Source organism: Ovis aries, chromosome 15 (genome assembly GCF_016772045.2).
Source record: "Ovis aries strain OAR_USU_Benz2616 breed Rambouillet chromosome 15, ARS-UI_Ramb_v3.0, whole genome shotgun sequence".
Classification (NCBI taxonomy): domain Eukaryota; kingdom Metazoa; phylum Chordata; class Mammalia; order Artiodactyla; family Bovidae; genus Ovis; species Ovis aries.
In genome coordinates, this window is record NC_056068.1 from 40,434,234 (window position 1) to 40,453,506 (window position 19,273).

General features: G+C 48.6%; 1 protein-coding gene across 1 annotated transcript in view; it reads left to right on the plus strand.

Moving 5' to 3' along the window:
- The first annotated feature begins 11,294 nt into the window (after positions 1–11,294).
- DKK3 (dickkopf WNT signaling pathway inhibitor 3) overlaps positions 11,295–19,273 on the plus strand; it is a 51,188-nt gene continuing 43,209 nt past the window's right edge. Inside the window, exons 1-3 of the mRNA XM_042233057.1 lie at positions 11,295–11,416; positions 12,007–12,231; positions 19,092–19,229. Of these exons, the coding sequence (XP_042088991.1) occupies positions 12,019–12,231; positions 19,092–19,229 (351 nt within the window). The 5' untranslated portion in view covers positions 11,295–11,416; positions 12,007–12,018. The remainder of the gene's footprint in view (positions 11,417–12,006; positions 12,232–19,091; positions 19,230–19,273) is intronic.

Genomic DNA, 19,273 nt, shown 5'->3' on the forward strand with positions numbered 1-19,273 from the left:
ATTGTAGTTTTACCAAATATGATTCTTAAAGCACAAGGTTTCTGGCCATCTAGCAGTTACGTTTTAAGAGAATTGTTCAGCCCTGTCTGGCCCCATAAACAATCAGCTGTCTACACCAGGATTTATATAGCCATCAGTTCATAAACACAGACCACTCACCAGCCCCCACGTACCCTTACAGACTTGAGCCTGCACTGCTTGCCATAACCTGTGGCAAGTGCTGTGTCCTATTCCGTTTCTAATTTGCATACATTCTGTTGTCTGCCTGTTTCTGACCTCACCTTACCTTGGCTGTGACACTCAACACTGTTCTTTTCAGCTTGGCTCTTCAGTTATCAGTTGTGTTCTATAAACATCATTCTTTGTCCCTCTGGGTTTCAGTGGCCCATTTTCTTGAGCAAATCTTTCACCCATTTCTCCTTTCTTGGTTCTTAATTTGAACCCCATCAAGAATGTTTGCTGATAGCTGTTGGCAGAAAATAGAATGAAAAATTTGGAAAGCATTTCAGTTCCCCTTTGACTTTATCTACAGTTGTGCTCTCTCTTTTACCTGGGCTGGAGTGCTACCAGCAACACTGCCACCATCTTCTGATCTCTGCTGAAGCTCAGCATCTCCTCCAACAGTTATGAATAGACGTTTGAGAGGTTTGGTCCCCAGACAGATAGTATTAAGATCACCTAGAAAACTGTTAGAGACACAAAGCCCAGGGCCTCATTTGGGAGTCTAAGACCCACTGCCACTGCCTCCAGGCAATTCTGAGGCTTGCCAAGGTTTAAGGACACCAGCCAAAAAGATGACAGGTGCTGTCCAGCAGCAATGGTCAGCCTCAGGGCCAGCAGGGTGAATTTCCAAAATGGTCCAATCATACTGGCATGGGGCTGTTGCCTTGCAGAGACATTAAGCAAATAGACCCACTCCAAGCGTTTGCTTTAGATCAAGGAGTCAAGAGTGACTGTGACAGAGGGTCAGAAGTGAGAAGACAGCTTTGCTCCAATCACAGGAAGTCTTTCCCTTGTTGACAATGGGACTTTGGACTTCGACTCTTCTCACATGTCATCAGGGGACTGGGTGGAAATCATATTGCAGGAAGGGGTCTGCAGACCATGAGTGAGAAAAGAAAAAGAGTCTAAACTGTAGGCGCCTCAGCTGCAGGACCTAAGCATGGATGGGAGCGCGTTCTGAGTACAGAGTGTGTTTATTATGTGAACTTCTTCTGACCCAGCCACGCTGGCGGCACTGTGCACCGAGGCAGACAAAAGGTTTGCCTGCATAAACAGAGAAGAGCTGTCTGCACAAGACCCTCTACAACCCTTCGCGGTCTGAGCAAAATTGCTGTGGACACTCCCCTCACTCAGGCTTCCCTGGAGCCCCGGCTGAGTGTACACAAAGGGAGCTCTGTTCCCAGCTCGCTTTGCAAGAGCTTTGTTGGCTGAACCTGGCAACGACGTGGAAGTGATCATATCTTAATAGTTCATACTCACTGATGCCTGCTAAGTGCTGGGCGCTTTGCTGAGTGCCTTAAGGAGCTGTTTCTTTTAAGGCTCTCATCAGCCCCATGAGGTCGATGCAGTGCCTGGCCTTTTATAGATGCAAAAAGTGGGGCTCAGAGTCTCAGAGAGGCTTGTCCCAGTCACCTGGCTGGAAAGTAACACAGAGTTGGGGTTGCTCCCAGGCTCCTTCTCTTTACAATGACACAGCAGTGCTTCTAGCAAAGGAGAAAGCAGTTTAAAGACGAGACAACTAGGGTTTAGAAAGAGAAATTAGCTTATCCAAGATTATACATCTACAAGAAACTTCTCTGGGGGTCCAGTGGCTAAGAATCTGCCTGCCAGTGCAGGGGACAAGAGTTTGATTCCTGGTTCGGGAAGATTCCACATGTCTCAGGGCAACTAAGCCCACGGTCCACAACTACTGAAGCCTGCGTGCCTAGAGTCAATGCTCCATAACAAGAGAAACCACCGCAGTGAGAAGCCCTCACTCCACAACTAGAGAGGAGCTCCCACTTGCCGCAGCTAGAAAACGCCTGCGCAGCAACAAAGACACAGCACAGCCTAAATAAATAATTATTTTAAAAATTTGTATTGAAAATGATAATAATAAATCTAGAAGGTAGCAAAACCATGACTGGAACACTTTCCCCCACACTACGGTGCTCCCACCTGGAACTTCTTTGTTTGATGTTCCTGACCAGGGACAGTGTTTCCTGAGAGGTGTACCTCCCTCTTGAGCTGCCCAAGGTTCCTGAGCACACGCTGCCGAGCAGTTCAAAGTCTGGATCCAGGGGTTCCACACACCTGTTTGAATCCCTGGCTCGGACCTTGGGCAAGTTAATTGCATATTTCCCTCCCCTCATTTTCTTTTAGCTTAGGTATAATTTGCATATATTAAATTCATAGATTTTAGTGGACAGTTCTACGGGTTTTGACAAAAGGATACTAACTTTGTGTGTCTGCTACCATCACCATCAAAGTATAGAATCCCCTGAAGGTCCCTGGGATCCTTTACAGTCAACACCTCCCTCCACCCCAGCCTTATTGGTAGTCCCTGTAGTTTTGCTTTTTCTAGAACATCACGTAAATGGAATCAGTGTATATAGCCTTTTGAGTCTGGCTCCTTTTTCACTAAGCATAATGCACTCGAGACGCACTTGTGTTGTTGTGTATGTAAGTATTTCATTCCTTTTCACTGCTGACCAGCGAAGATCTTAATGTAGCAAAAACCGACAGCAGCTACCCACTGGAAACACCAGGCTACACTGTTGAGCTTTTCACCTACTAAGTTTTGACTCGTTATCTTCAAGGTGGCACATCAATTTTGAAGATGGTGATAGTGGGGGTGACTGGAAACCAGAACTGGATCTCAGATGCACAAACACATCTCTTGGGGACTTCCCAGATTATCCCAGTGACAGCAGGTGTGGGCTAAAAGCCCTGTGGTTTGCACATGATGTGCCCATAAGCTAGAGAGTCCTGGGATATTCACAACACGGCAGTTAGGGTAAAAGCCCACACCTAAATTCAGCACTATCCAGCTCCAAGTCCAGCCACCTTTCCAGCAGCTTCCAGTCACATCCAGGGGGAAGCAAGAGCTGCTGGCTATTGCACAGGTCAGGGGACAGGCTGATGGCATGAAAGGAGAGATCTTTGGTGAGACTTAACAGAAAATGAATTCTCAGTGAGGATCATTGGGAAGGTACCCTGAAGGACCCTCTCTCTTAAGTACTGAATCAGTATCTCCAAAGGACACTCGGGCATCTGTTCAGTTCAGTCGCTCAGTCATGTCCGACTCTTTGCAACCCCATGAATCACAGCATGCCAGGCCTCCCCATCCATCACCAACTCCCAGAGTCTACCCAAACTCATGTCCATGGAGTCGGTGATGCCATCCAGCCATCTCATCCTCTGTCGTCCTCTTCTCCTCCTGCCCCCAATCCTTCCCAGCATCAGGGTCTTTTCCAGTGAATCAACTCTTCGCATGAGGTGGCCAAAGTATTGGAGTTTCAGCTTCAACATCAGTCCTTCCAATGAACACCCAGGACTGATCTCCTTTAGGATGGACTGGTTGGATCTCCCTGCAGTCTAAGGAACTCTCAAGAGTCTTTTCCAACACCACAGTTCAAAAGCATCTATTCTTCGGCACTCAGCTTTCTTCACAGTCCAACTCTCACATCCATACATGACCACTGGAAAAACCATAGCCTTGACTAGATGGATCTTTGTTGGCAAAGTAATGTCTCTGCTTTTTAATATGCTATCTAGGTTGGTCATAACTTTCCTTCCAAGGAGTAAACGTCTAAATTTCATGGCTGCAGTCACCATCTCCAGTGATTTTGGAGCTCAAAAAAATTGTTCAGCAAACTTCCCAGGTAATTCTGTTATGGAGCCAGCACTGGACACTGTTGCAGGGAAGAAATAAGCACACCATTCTGACCCAAAGCAATGCAAAGGACTGGGTAGAAACACATCTATAGTCTTCCGCTATGCTTGCCTGATAAGATCAGTTCTTTGCTCTTTCTCTTTTGTCACTGCCTCCACCAAAATTCTCTTAGTCCTTTGTCGTCCTCCTCTTCAGATACACATGCAAGAATACACAGAGCACATGAATCCACCTGCTAAGTACCAAAGTAAGACAACCAGGCTTGGGCTCACCCTTCCAGTATCAGTCCGAGGGCGACGGCCAGGAATGTGGCCCTCTGGGTCTCTTTTGTTCACTGACCTATGGAAACTTGGCACAGTAAATATATGTTTTGGATATTCAGTAGCTGTTATTCATGGAAACCTTGAATCCACATGAACACTCTTTCCAAAGCCAGATGGAGTTTCCATTCAGAAAAATCTTGGCACCAATTTCTTCATAACAATCATAACTTACAGACAGGAACTGGGAAGCCTCGATAAAAACTGGTGACTGACACCGTGGGTCAGAGTGGCTAGCAAAGAGGAGGAGACCCCTGGCTGACCATTCCCTGTTCTGCTGAACCTTGTGACCCTCTATTTCTTGGTCATGGACCTCCTCTCATGCAAATTTCCTTGATGTAGATTGTCTTGTTAAAATATAGGCAGCCCCACCCTAGAGATTTAGGGCAGCTTGGTAGCCAATAAAAGAAAGTTATGAAACCTAGCTGGAACAAAAAGGGAAATATATGAGAATCCCCAAACATCTCAGAGTCTAAGGGCAGCTGGGTTTCAAACTCATGAAAAATTAGAACCAAGAACCAGAATGACATCATGGGGTGAGGTTGCCCCTCTCCTCATCACCCCCTTTCTCACACTCATAGAATCTCATTTCTCTAAATGTGTCTCTCCTTCAGTATCTCTCTCTGATTTTTTATTGCATTGGCTTTTATCCTCAAGCAGCTGAACAATGGCACCTCCAGCCTTAAAATTCAGGTGGAAAACAGATGAGTTTCAGACAGGTATCCATCCTGATCCAATCAAAGGGGTGAGAGGGGTGGGTCATCCATGCAGATACCACGGGATTGCCCACTTCCCTAGAGATAATTGGACCGTGGTGGACTCCTCTCACCTCCAATGGATGTTCTGAAAAGAATCAAGTTCCCTTGTCTTTTTCTCTGTCTTACTGCCCTGATACTATCTGTTTACTTCTCTCTTTGTTTATATACTATAGATTCCTTGTGGGTGAGGACTCCAGTCCCTAACAGGCCCACATTCATTCAGGATTTCCTTATTGAGTGCAAACTCCCTACATACTGCCTGCTGGACAGGACAGGAGGTGGCTGCAGAGCCTGGTATCCTGGACAATCTCACGGGGCCTGCATTCCAGCAAACAGCTACTAAATACTAAATAGTCATGCAGATACCTGATCTCTGAGCCAACCCTTCACATTTGTTTCCAAATTATGTTCAGTGTAGCCTGTCTATTAATAAGACGGAAGGGAAAGAAAAAGGGAAGTGCGGAATAAATCCTTCCTTGGTTTAATTAATTACTCTAAATGGTTGAAGTTTTAAAAATCAGGGTACGATAGTCACCTATCCAGATTGTATGCCTCTAAGTTGTGGAAGTCTGAGGTTTCCTTGTTTGCAAACTCTACCCTATCTTGGTGGTGGTGGTGAGTTGGGGGAGGGTTTGACAGATAAGCCCCATCCCGTCCCCAAGGTCATTACTTGAGTCCAGCTCCCCTTGCCCTTGCATCCACTACAGAAGGAAAGCTTCCAAGCATTGGAACAGACAAACGGGCCTTTTATGAAGAGAAAGACCTCTTCTGCTGGGTCTGGTGTGGACCCTCCCCTCCTCCCCTCTCACCTCATAGCAGTAGGGGCCACTGCTGGGCCTTGAGGAAGAGAGCATGCCTGCCAGGAACAGATATAAGAAGTCTGTTTGGCTCTAAGAGGTTGTATTGCTTTGTTTTGTTTTCAAGGGGTGCAGGACAGAGGTGGGGAGCTGGGGTAGGGGTGCTTGCCTTTTAAGTTTTTGCTTATTTCAGTTTATTCACATGCTAAGTCACTTCAGTTGTGTTCAACTCTTTATGACCCCCATGGACTGTAGCCAGCCAGGCTCCCCGTCCGTGGGATTCTCCAGAGAATAATACTGGAGTGGGCTGCCATGCCCTCCTCCAGGGGGTCTTCTTGACTCAGGGATCGAACTCACATCTCTCTTATATTCTGCACTGACAGATGGGCTCTTTACCACTGAGTCACCAATTTATTCACAAACTATTTAAAATACAGTCTGTATATTAAATATTCTATATATTTTAAACATACAGAAAATAATACAATAGACACACCCATATACCCACATGTTGTTCATCAACTATAGTCATTTGTCTTTGGACACTTCTGCTTCAGAACTCCACGTTGCCACATTCTCTTTCTTAAAGAAATAAAATGTTAGAAATGTGACTGAAGACGTTTCCCACCTGTTCCCCTAACTTCTACCTCAGAGGCAGCCTGCCCACTTCTGTTATTTTCCCCTTATTTGTAGCCTTCAACAACAGTAGATAATTGTTTTGAGATTTTAAAATAAGCACAAAAAGCATTCTGTGCATCTTATTTTGAAAATTGCCACATTTGTCTTTCAAAATGTAACCACATTGTTGCCTAGAAATATTGGTCCATACCTTTAACTCTTGTTTAGTAGCTAAGTCCTGTCTGACTTTTGACTCCATGGACTGGAGCCCGCCAGGCTCCTCTGTCCACGGGATTCTCCAGGCAAGAATACTGCAGTGGGTTGCCATTTTCTTCTCTGTTGTTTGTAGACATTTGTTCACCCATCCTTCTGCTAAAGACACTAAGAAGTGCTTTCAAGCACATGGCTATGAGCAGACGTCTGAGATAGCTACACTTGAAATTGTTGTGTGAGTGCTGATTTAGTATGTAATTTCCAGCAGGTGACAACCTCTCTGCTTCTACTTCTTCAATCACAAAATGAGACCCCAGGAGAGAAAATGTGAGGACTTAGAAAAATTTTGAATGATAATTCTGAAGTGCTTCCAACACCCTAAAAGAAAGAAAACAATGTCCTTGATGGATATAGAGCTTAGACCAGGGATATAAAAAAACTGTGGTGTTTTAGCAAGTTGATTACCCTAAGATGATCAATCTGGACGGCTCTGCCTGCTCTGTGTACCCCTGGGCCTGTCTGTTCACAATGAACATCCAGACTGTGACCCTTTCTCAAGTCAGACCCCAAACCCAGAGGGCTCCCCCCACTCTTGTTCCTAAGCTTCTTGGAGCCCAGAATATACGCAGGTCTGGTTGGGACCCATCTCTGTGGCCACTCACCTGCCCCGACACTCCACCCCCTCCACCCCTCCACCTCCCACTCCACACACACACACCCACCCCCCTCACCCCCGACCCCCCTCGCCCCACGAGTTTTCCTGCCTCAGGCTGGTGATAAGATTATATTACCAGGCTGGGCCCGGGGAGCACTTACATTTGAGGACTGTAGATTTTCTTAACTTTCCTTTCTTTTTTCCCTTTTATCTCTTTCTTTTTTGCTGCTTTCACTTAATAATGGCACTATTGATGCATTCCTACATTTCAGGGTACAAAATTTAGACCTCATACGAGGAGACGCATAGTCCTTCACCCGTCACTTGGGGGCAGCTCAAATTTTTCTTTTTTTAAAAGTTGAGTCTAACAGTCAAGAACTCTAGAATTCAGGGCAAAAGACATAAGGTAGAAGACAAGCCTTACTTGGAGAAAATTCTAGTCCCTTAAGTCAGCAACATGGAGGAATAGAAGACCATGATTTGTGTCGAGGCAGTCCGAGCGAGGTTTGGAAAAGAATTTCCAAACACAGAGTATTGCAGAAAGGAGTGAGTTTATTGAGAACAAAGAGCAGAGATAACGTGGGCAGCGGAAGCACAGCAGGCCAACACCTCTTGACAGGCCAGAGAGAGTCCACGGGGCACTGTTGGAATAGCAGCCCCGCTCAAGGGACAGCCGACTCTTTTCATGGGCAAGTAGCCAATCTTTATAGCCTCAAGACAAAGAAAATTCCTGCTGGAAGGTTGGCATTAGGTGATTGGATAGGGTACAATAGGGTAGGTACTGGGGTGGGCATTTTTGGCCTAATGCGGGGTCAGGAAGCTTGTTGGTGATGATCAAGGAGGGCTTTTGGCAATGGCTACAAAGGGTCTCAGTCAGTTCTGGAGGTGACCTTGGTTCTGGGCTCCACTGCAGTGGCCTCGGAGTAGGACTCCACAGTTTGCTCTGTAAATCTGCACAAGTCTTGTCTTGGCCCCAGAGTGTCTCCATTCTGCTTTCGTTTCTTCCTAGTGTATGTGCCTGGAGTGGCAAGGTGGGGGAGACTGTGTTCCAGGCTCTTTGTACAGGATGAGCCACCCTGAGAAAGCTGATGAATAGCTGAGCCAGGGCTGCAGAGCAGGGGATACTGGGGGCGAATAGGCTTTCCCTGGATTTTTAGTAGGGCTTGATCCAAAGGCCCAGAAGTTGAAGAGAACATGGCTAGAAGCCACATCTTGGTGATATACAGTGATTTGAAGACATGTGCAAAGACAATCATGAGAAGGAGAGTTAAAAGCGCCAGCTTTATAGTCAGTCACACTCGGGGTCCAGTTCCAGACCAAACTCTCACTTGCTGTCTGACTCTGGGCAGAGGGTCTGACTTCTCTGAGTCCCATCCCTCACTACAGATTTGGGGTGTGCACCATGCCTGATGCCAAGAAGGCCCCCACATGCTTTCTTCCTGATAGATACTCTGCGGTGGACTCGGCTGGATGAACATGCCAAAGAAGCCATGGTCCTTGTAGGGAGGAAAAAGTTTCTCCCCTACCCTCTTAGAGTCCCCAGCTGGGCCTAAGAATTAAACAGACAAAACACAGAGTAACAGGAGAAAAGCATCCACATTTTATTAAAATTTTACATGTAGGGATTTCCCTGGGGGTCCAGTGGTTAGGACTTGGTGCTTCCATCCCTGGCCAGTGAACTAAGACCGCACAGGCTGCATGCCCCACTCCAAAAGTATTTTACATCTACCTGGGAGACTTCTTAGGAAAATGAATACCTGAGAAGGTACCTAGAGCAGAAAGCTTATATACCTTTTAGTCAAAGAAATGATAGACTTGTGAAGAAGTGACAAGGCCAAGGGTGTTGGGTTAGGGACAGTGAATTGTGGGGAAGTGACTGGCAGTGATATGGGGCAAATCTAAGATAAGGGTTATTTTAGTAAGTGTGTCTGTACAGATCCATTTTGGCATTGACTTCCTCTCTGGTGATAAGGATGTTCTCTCCCTGGTACATGGAGGGCATCTCTCTCCTGAGAAATTTTATGGCCTATTTTCAGGTAGAAAAGGGCAGGTGCATCTGCTGTTTCTCAAGCACCTTCCATTCAAAATAGTCAATGTGCCAAAGTGGCATATTTTGGGGTGGCATGTCCTGAATTCTCTCCTCTATACACGTGTTTTCTAAGTGGTCACCTGCAGAAATTGCTTATCTCACACTCCCAAGTCCTCTCATACTTCCTGACCAGGTTTATAGGAGAGGAGTTTGCCAATGAAGGGTAAAGGCTCTGGAGCCAGAGTCTTGCATTCAAATGCCAGTTCAACCAATCACACAGGAGCTACATGACCTTAGGGAAGTTCCCTTATTTGTGAGATGGAATAAAAGTAGCAGTACCAACCTCAGAGATTGTTTGAGAATTAAATGAGTTGATACTTGTTGCTGGCACATAGCAAGTTCTCTGTAGTGTTACTGCTTATATTGATATATCAATAGTAGCTGATAGAATGACCAGTCCATCCATTTCTTGTTGACCAAGTACAGAATATAACTGAAGCCCCGGTGACACAAAGGTGGGCAAATTGGTCCCTGCCTCCTAGGAGCTCCTGGGCCAGTGACCAGACCTATAGATCATGGCAAGTCAGGGCTTCCATGGGGAAGGACATGGCAGAGGGGAGGTGGGGTGTGGTGGTCCTAGAGGAGAAATGAGATGGAGCTGGGCCAGGTAACAAGAGGCTCTGAGTCTTGAAATATGGGATGGAGTTAGTCTGGCTGAGGGGAGAAGGGAAGGCTGTCCAGAAAAGGTAACAGGGAAAAACAGGAGGCAGTTTGACAAATAAAATACAGGTATTTTTCAAAAATTATGTGAGTGTTCTCTGTTCAGGGCCCTAAGGAGACTACTGTGAAGAGACCAAGTTCTGTTCTCATTACAATAGCTGACCTTTATACCTCACTTCCCTGTGTGCAGTATCCTCGTTACCTGCAAGGTACCCTTACTACTTGTCAACTGAATTCAGAAAAACAAGAGAGCTGTGAGTTTTAGTTTTCCTTGGGGACCTACTGAGGATGACAGCCCATGAGACAGCCTCTCAGAAAGCTCTGTGGAACTGCTCCAAAGAGGTAAGGTGGAGGGGGGAAAGTCAGCATATCCATGATTCTGGCAAAGGGGATAAGTGCAACCAAGGCCACATCTCAATAAAACGTGGCTGGTAGTCATGAGGAACAGGTGTGTTACTTCGTAGTTTTAGTGCTTTTCTAAGAATGGGATGATGCAAGAGTTCAGGCTCATAAATCTCCCTCCTGGAAATATCTTAACTATCTGAACGCCTGCTCTGTCATTTCCCCAGAGCACAGAATGCCTCAGCCGCCATCTCTGCCCAGAACTCCTTTCAGGATATGCTGAAGGTCAGCCACTTCAGGGGCTAGTGACTTCATTCCTATAGAACCAGATGGCAAGCAACCTTTTTTTTTTTTTTTTTTTAAATTATCATACTCCAAACTCCGTTTTACATTTGGGCTAACTGGGGAGAGACAAATCTGATAACTTGGCCAGATCCTTAAAGTCCTAAGGAGCAGAGCTGGGGTTGGCACCAGGGAGCCTGACTGCAGAGTCTGGTCTTAACCACTCTGCCGCCCTTAATGAGCTTGCTGGCGTTCTCAGGACCTAGGACCTATTGCGGGAGCTACAGGTGGGTTTTCTCGGGTGGAGTAGGGGTCAACCATGGCAAAGGGATTATAACCAGTAGTTTGTGATGGGCCTTGAGTGCCAGCCTGCCAGGTGCAGAATAGCCTGGAAAAGGCAAGGTGGCGAGGGTTGGACACAGAAAGAACACCTCCTGGAAAGTGTGGCAAGAATCTGGGCCAGAGATGACAATGCCGCCCTGGGATGCTGGGCGGCAACGGGATGCAGAGAAGGGGTCAGCTTCCTGCAGGGCCAGGCGCGCGGGCAGAGGAGGCCAGCCTGGGGTGGGAGGTGGCCGGCGCCAGGGCCGGCCAATGGCGGCGGGCTGGGCCGCAGCCCCTCCCTAGGGGCGGGGGCGGGCGGGGCGAGCGCTGCGGGCTCGCCGGGGTACCAGCGCTGCAGCATCCCTGCCGAGCTCCTAGCGCCGGCGGTCCGCCCACCAGGCAGCTCCCGCTCCGCAGCCTCGAGGCAGACCCCGGCGAGGCCTGGCAGGTCCAAACCAGAGCGCAGCTCGGTCCAGTTGGGGTAGGTGAAGGGCGGCGGCGGGGAAGCGGGTGGCTCAGCTCGGTCCCTCCGGGGTGGGTGGAGGAGGACGGGGCGTCGGATTTGGTTCCAGCCCCGGGGGTGGGGGTGTTGAGTTCTCTGACCACTCAAGATGGGGGATCGAATAGGGGCGGGGGGGTCGCCGCAGCACGGCTGCGCTCTGACCTGGTGGAGAAGGGAACAGGGCTCAAACCCGAGACCCAGGCGGGGTGGGGAGCGGGGAGGGCGGGGGTAGGGATGGGTGTAAGCGTAGGGGCCCCTGAGTTCTGTTGCTCGCGGGAGGGAGCTATCCCTGGGGGCCGTGGCAGAGCGCGGCTTGTGCTCGAGTCTGGGGGTGGGGGTACGGAGAGGATCCGGGCGCGGGGCTGGAGTGGGGGTGGGGCGGGCTTCCCGGTCTGGGGATGCTGCGTCCTCCGGGGACTCAGTTTCCTCCTTTCTGGGGGTGGGTGCGGGGAAGCCGGGCGCAGGGGGCGGGCCAGGCTGTGAGAGCCGGAGGCGGCGGGGCGGGGCGGGGCGGCGGCGCGGGCGAGCGGGTGGTCGGCGCGCCTCTGAACGCATTCTGGGACGCGCAGGCGGCGGCGGAGATGCGGCGGCTCGGGGGCACCCTGCTCTGCCTGCTGCTGGCGGCGGCGGTCCCCACGGCCCCCGCGCCGGCTCCGACGGTGACCTCTGCCCCGATCGAGCCCGGCCCGGCTCTCAACTACCCTCAGGAGGAGGCCACTCTCAACGAGATGTTCCGCGAGGTTGAGGAACTGATGGAGGACACGCAGTACAAACTGCGCAGCGCGGTGGAGGAGGTGGGTGCGCCCGAGGGGCCTGCGCTCCGGGAAGCGCGAGGCGGGTGACAGTGGGGGCTGGTGAAGCAGTGCCCCAATCGCTGGCCAGGGTCCTCGGGTCCGCTAAGGGGCTGGGCACAGCCGGCAGCAGATTTCGAGTTATCTGGAGGCAGTGCGGGGGTGATCCCAAATCCCACCTGGTTCCTGCCAAAAGCTCTGGATCTGAGGCTGTCCGCCCAGAGACACCGGCTGGACCCACCCATGGACAACTGGGGTCACCGCCTGCTTGCAGGCTGCCGGCCATCACCTTCCAATTAACTTCAGGTGTGCAGTCGGCCTCATCCTGTTTTAAGCGGATGCTTGCAAGGCCCCTGGTATTCGAGCACTGTGATTTTGCAGAGGAGGCTCCAGGTATCTCAAGTCCTAGCTTGTCTGTTGGGCTTTGAGCTTGTGCCATCTTCCCAAGAGACAATTAGGGTGCCATTCAGTTCAGTTGCTCAGTCATGTCCAATTCTTTGTGACCCCATAGACTGCAGCACGCCAGGCTCCCCTGCCAGTCACCAACTCTTGGAGCTTGCTCTAACTCCTGTCCGTCGAGTGTGTGATGCCATCCAATCATCTCATCCTCTGTCATCCCCTTCTGCATATGGGGACAAAAAGCCCTGAGCTGTGCTGGTAATCTGTGTGGACTTCCCCAAATGCCATGTGGGGCAAAGAAGGAACCTGGGAATCTCCATCAGTGTCAGTGGATGCTGGGTGAGAGGAGCAGGGGCAAAGTGAAAGGCCACCCCTCACCTTGTTTCCAAGGGTGCTTTGGAGTCAATCCTGGGCTCAGGGCCCTCCTCTGCCATTCACCATAGGGTGGCATTGGCCAAATCCCTTAACATCCTTTACCTCAATTTTCCATGAGAATTAAATCTGTGATATGTGTGGCACCTGGAGTATAATAGATGTGCATATATAGCAGCTGTTAGTTATCAGATACCAGACATCTTGGGAAAACTTGGCCTGTTTCTTGCTTCCGTCGCCTCCCAGGTCCAAACGCTGTGGATGGCATCCTCTGTGAACAGCACCCAAGCATTGCCAGGGTTGCCTGGAGAGGAGGTGCAGATGGTCCAGCTCGCCCAGCCAGGTGGCTCTGCTGGGTGGGCGTGGCCCCTGTTGGGCCTGACTCTGGCTGCAGCCTGTCTTTGGAGAGAAGCCAGCCATCCCAGAGAAGGAGTCAGTGAGAGAGCAGATGTCTAGGCTGGTAGGTCAGGTGCCTCCATGTCCCTGCTTCTCCACACTACATTTGGGCAAAGCCTCCAAAGCTGGCTCTGGTCTACTAGGCGAGGTGGCTTTTTCCTCCCACACTTGCTTAGTCTGGGGATCGCTCCCCTTCCTTCCCACAACAGTCGACCTGGTGGACCCTGGACACTGGTGAAGGAGACACTGGGTTGGAAGGTGGTTGCCTGGGTAGCTGTACCTGAACATCCACTGGACAGGCCGGATTCCAAATATAGACTTTGTTTCCTGTGAAAGCAAGAGAATCCTGACAGGAAACAATGAAAGGGGCAGGGGTGTCAGACAGGCCCCAGTGAATTTTAACTCTGCACCTTCGCTGATTAAACTGAACACTTGATCCTTGGTTCCAGAGCAAGTCATCCGCTTCCCTTCACTGGGTTCTAGGACTTTCCCTCCTGCCCACGGCTTCCCGTTGAGACTCATCAGGTCACCTCCCCGTTTTTATTCAAGTGTGAACTTGGCCACACAGTGCGGTCCTCTGCTGGTAGCTCCTGGTGAGGGGGCCGAGGGAGCCTGCTCGGTCTTTTCATTGGTCAGAGCCATTCGGGGCTCAGCCTCTGGTGAGTGGCCGAGGGGGCCTGCTCGGTCTTTTCATTGGTCAGAGCCGTTCGGGGCCCCACCTCTGGTGAGGGGGCCGAGGGGGCCTGTTCGGTCTTTTCATTGGTCAGAGCCGTTCGGGGCCCCACAGTCCAGGGTACTGGTGCTCAGTCCACGGGAGTTGGCCACATTGCCTTTGCTTGGGCCCCAGCCTTCCTGCTCCAGACGTGGCTCTGCCTGAGTTCTGCAGTCTGCTACCCAGGGAGACATTGGCTGCCGCGCCCACCCGACTCAGTGGGAGCCAACCTTTCTTATCTCATTCCAGCTCTGCCACATATGAGTGATGGGATCCAGGCTCCAAAGTGGAGAAGTGTCTACCTCTGGGGTGAAGGGGAGAATTAAATGAAAGGATGCAAGTAAAGCATGCGATCTGGTTGTCAAAAATGGGGTTAAGTAGGGACTTCTCTGGTGGTCTAGTGGCTTTCACTTCTGTGACCCTGGGTTCAATCCCTGATTGGGGAACTAAGATCCCACAAGGCACGTAGTGCAGCCAAAAAATAAAATGGGGTTAAGTAAAATTGGTGCAATATAAGTTGTCCCCTTATGTCGCTGTTGTAAGGACTATGAGACATTGTTGATTCTCAATAAATAATGGCTCTCACTGGCACTAACGGAAAAGAACCTGCTTGCCAGTGGAGGAGACATGAGACCCATGTTCGATCCCTAGGTCAGGAAGACCCCCTGGAGAAGGGTATGGCGAGCCACTCCGGTATTCTCGCCTGGAGTGTCCCATGGATGGAGGCTCCTGGTGTGGGCTACAGCACATAGGGTGGCAGAGTTGGACACGACTGAAGCGACAACACACAAACACACTCGTTATCATCATATTAATAGCGCTAGTATGAGTGATAACGAAAGAACCACCAGTGTCTGATATATAATAGAATCACAATGGATTAGGGCTATTAGTATTAATTTTAAAAAAGAGATTGCCAGAAAGCCCCTTAAATCTCATAAACACAAGATAATTGCTATTTACTTACGGTCCCAGTAAAGAACAGAAAAGGACCTGCGGCCAGATGCATTAATTGTTTACATAGTTGCACCATGAATCTGCTTTCAAGTAACTTCCTGACATTTAAAATATTCCAGCTGACTTCAAGCTGCTGATTTCTCCTAAGGGAGAAAAGTTAACTCTGGTTATAGGATCATTATGGAGAGGAAGCAAATCTTCAAATGGTTCAGTCTGGGCTGTTTATTACTGATAAACATATTTTGAGGATAAAGCCACTCCCCAGCCCTTCATTACCACGTCTGTAATTGGCATATTTTACAATAGAATGTTCTTATCAACTCATTATTCCTAGGAAGAATGCCAACACCAAGCCTGAATTTCTCTCTCCAGTTTTTCTTACTCTGTTGCTTTAACAAACACAGAGTTAACAATTTGTGAGTGCCATGTTAAATAATATTCACATTCCTCCTCTATGAAACAAGTCCTGTTGCTTCAGGCTTAAATTTCTCTTGCTAGCAGCAGTAATAGTTGTGGCTGAAATTTCCATTGTAAGCTGTACTTTTAGTTTGTGGTGCCATGAAAGAGCTTTAGCTCATTCTGTTGGAATAACCACTGGTTGAGGGGGAAATGGCTTTATATAAAGACTATCTGCTCAGCCCAGAGCAAATTCTAATTTTGGTACCTTGTCAATTATATGTAAGCCAACTGGAGGAGTCTGATTCCTATAGGAATTATAAAAGCACTAATGTTCTATTCTCCTTCTGGATTTAGTCCCTCTAGCATCCCCAGACTCCTCTTCATTCCCAGCTGTTCCTCTTCTATCACTAAACAGACCAGGATCTCTCCCTTAAAACAAATTTATAAAGCCTTTTTCTTCGTCTTAAGTCTCCTCTCTTAACTTCATCCGTTTCTCCTCTATTTTATTAGCAAACCCTTCGATCATATGTTATCTACTTCTGCCTTTTCCACCCCTACCCAGACATCCCCTGGCAAACTAGCTTCTTCTAAAACTGCTTTCTTTATTATGCCTTTGCAGAATGGCAGATACTGGATCAAGTTCTCGGATTTCATGAGCTTTAATTCTTACATTTGTCCAATAAAGTAGAATCATCATCATTTTACAAACAGGAAAGCTGAGGTTTAGAGATATTGGGTTGACCAAAAAGATCGTTTGGGTCTCTCTGTAAGATGTTACACATTAGCCACCCCAGTATTTGGTATCTTGCCGAAGGTCACGTGGCTGCTTTGTGGCCGAGCTGGGACTTGACCTCATGTTCCCTGACTCCAGAATCTGGGTACTTTCTACTTTGTTGTCTTCGGATGCTGCTGGGGGCAACTTCTTGCCAAATCTAGTGGCGAGCTCTCAGAAGCCTGAGTTCTTCTAGATTTATTTGGAGGCCCCTCCAAATAGAAGACCCTCCCCAGATATAACTTCTGACTCTCAGCCTGCTTCTAGCTAGTTCTCTGACTCTATTCTTTTCCTTCTCTTGGTTCTGTATTATGTCCCAGTTAGTCTTCAGAACTTGCTGCAGCTCCCCATTGCTTGGTGCAGAGGTTCTTACCTGGGGGTGAATACAGGGGAGGGAATATCTCAGAATCATCTGGAAAACTCATTGTTTTGTGGGGTGCCCCCTCCAGAAATTTTAATTTGGCAGCTCCAGATATGTAGATATTTTTAAAGCATTGGGCATGACTCTGAGGTACCCTTCTGGTTGAGAACTAGGCTATCACCATCTGCTTTAGAACTATACCCTGGATCCATCTGTCAGTCTGTCTCTACTTCATCATCCATCATTTTATCCGTTTGGGGTCCAGCGTGGACCCCTTGCCTTAGCCCATGACACACCATTCTCATCCAGGCTGCCACCATTTTGCCTCCTTTATGCTCCTCTCTATCCAGCTCATATCTGTCCTTTGAGACCAGCCCAATCATGGCTCGCCTCCACCTGGAAGCCTTTTTCCTCTCTTCTTTGAACCTGACTGACTCCTAGAGACTTTTGTAATCATCCTCAAACTAGCTTGTGTGAGGATGCCCTGTCTCCACAGTAAAAGCACAAGCAGAATCTTACAGTAGGAAAAACACATAATTTGGGGTCAGACCGAGCTGAGTTCTAATCTAAGTTTTGCCACCTACTAAGAATGTGATGACCTTAGACATTCCTCCACTTTCGTCAACCTCATTTTCTTCATCGGCAAATGAGGCGAATAATAACTTCCTCATAGAGTTGCTGTGAATACACAAGGAGATATGGAAGGGACTGGTCCAATGGCTCAGACACAGCTGATGCCCAGGCATGGAGGCAGTGATCAGGTTTCAGGTATGTGAGGAGTAATCTCAGGATCAAGCACAGTGCACGGCAGCTGCTGACCAAGTCCTTGTTTGGTTTTCTGGGCCTTTATGTGGACTAGGTGTTCTTCACACTTCTAGTGCAGTATCTCTGTGCTCCACTGAGGCATGGGAATTCTTTCCCCATGTATACCCAGCTCAGCAAACTTGGTTGGGAAAGATTGGAAAAGATGGGCCTCTTGTAGTATATAAGGGAATAGAGAACAGTGATTTTTAAAAAAATAGTAAAATCCTTTTTGAGGATTCATTTAAAGGAATAAAAATAGCCGAGAGTCAAGACTGCACTGTTGGTAAATTGCCAACCACCAGTGACAGCTTCTCCTTGTGTCTCTCATTTTAAATTCCTAGAGAGAGTGTCTGGTTGGCTCAACTAGTCCATGATGTAGCTTCTGTTTAAGTCCAGTCATCTGTGACTGGTCCAGTTGTCACCTGCCCACTCATCAAGTCTGGGTCTGGAAGTGGGTACAGATTCCATTTGGCTGATGCGTCTGGTATAGATGTCATGGAGGCCCATGATTTGAGGATAGTGGCCTCAGAAACCTGAGATCACTAAAGAACACTTGTGTAAGAAGGGCCAGAAGGGTGCACCAAGAAATGAGTCATCTGAACTCTACAGGGGTCTCTCGTACTCAGAGGGTGGATGGGGAAGGACTCATAACTGGTGACCCTACCAGTCATGGGGAAGGGGCTAGGGTGGTGCCCACCCCCACTCAGCCCTGCAACAAGGATTTGGGAGCAAATAATTTATTTGCAGGGCTTCCCTGGTGGCTCAGCGGTAGTAATCTGCCTGCAGTACAGGAGCCACAGGAGACACAGGCTTGATCCCTGGGTCGGGAAGCTCCTCTGAAGGAGGGCGTGGCAACCCACTCCAGTATTCTTGCTTGGAGACTCCCCATGAACAGAAGAGCCTGGTGGACTGCAGTTCGTAGGGTTGCAAAGAGTCACATACAACTGAAGCGAATTAGCATGCATGGAATTTATTTGTGATATGATCCCAGAAACACTAGGAGGAAGTAGAGTGAGATGGAAAAGGAAAAAGGCAGCAAAGGCTGTGCTGATGAGCAGGTGACTTCTAGGGACAACTAGGGTTCCATCTCTCTGAGGTCCTCGGAGAGAGAGAAACTATCCCACTGAGCGGAGAGGACACTGGGGTACTTACCCTCATAGGCCGTTCTTCACTGATTGAGAGGTGTTCCCGGGGTGTTCACTAACACTTGGTGCTTGTGCAGACTGAACACACTTCTGTAGTCAGAGAATGCTCTCAAAGAGAAACAGAGTTGGTTGCTGGCATGTAAGGGAATTGAATTTGAGTGACCTCCTGATTAGGACGTGGGGAGATGGGAGCAGCGCCAAGAGCATCTCTCAGGGGTCAAGATTGCTCAGTGGGGGCATTCTCAAATCCCAACTCTGCTCTTCCCTGGGAATCTTGAGAACTTACCTAGTCTTCCTAAGCCTCAGTTGCCCCAGTTGTGAAATGGGGACATTAACATCCACCCCATAGGGAGATTGTGAGATGTAAGATGATAATATAGGAAAACATTTAGAACAACATCTTGTTCTACTCAGTTCTCATTGGTACTTATCAGCAATAACACCATTGTTATTGCAGAAGAGGAAAAGAGTAGTTTTTTTTCTAATGGACTCTGATATGTATCAGAAGAAAACAATATTGCTCATTAAATTCATTGGTTTAATTAGATGGAAGCCGAAGAGGCTGCTGCTAAAACATCATCAGAAGTGACCCTCGCACACTTACCTCCCAGCTATCACAACGAGACCAACACAGAAACCAAGGTGGGAAATAATACCATCCACGTCCACCGAGAAATTCACAAGGTAAGTCGTGGCCAGCGCTTCCTCCTTTCTTCAGTGCCCAGTCC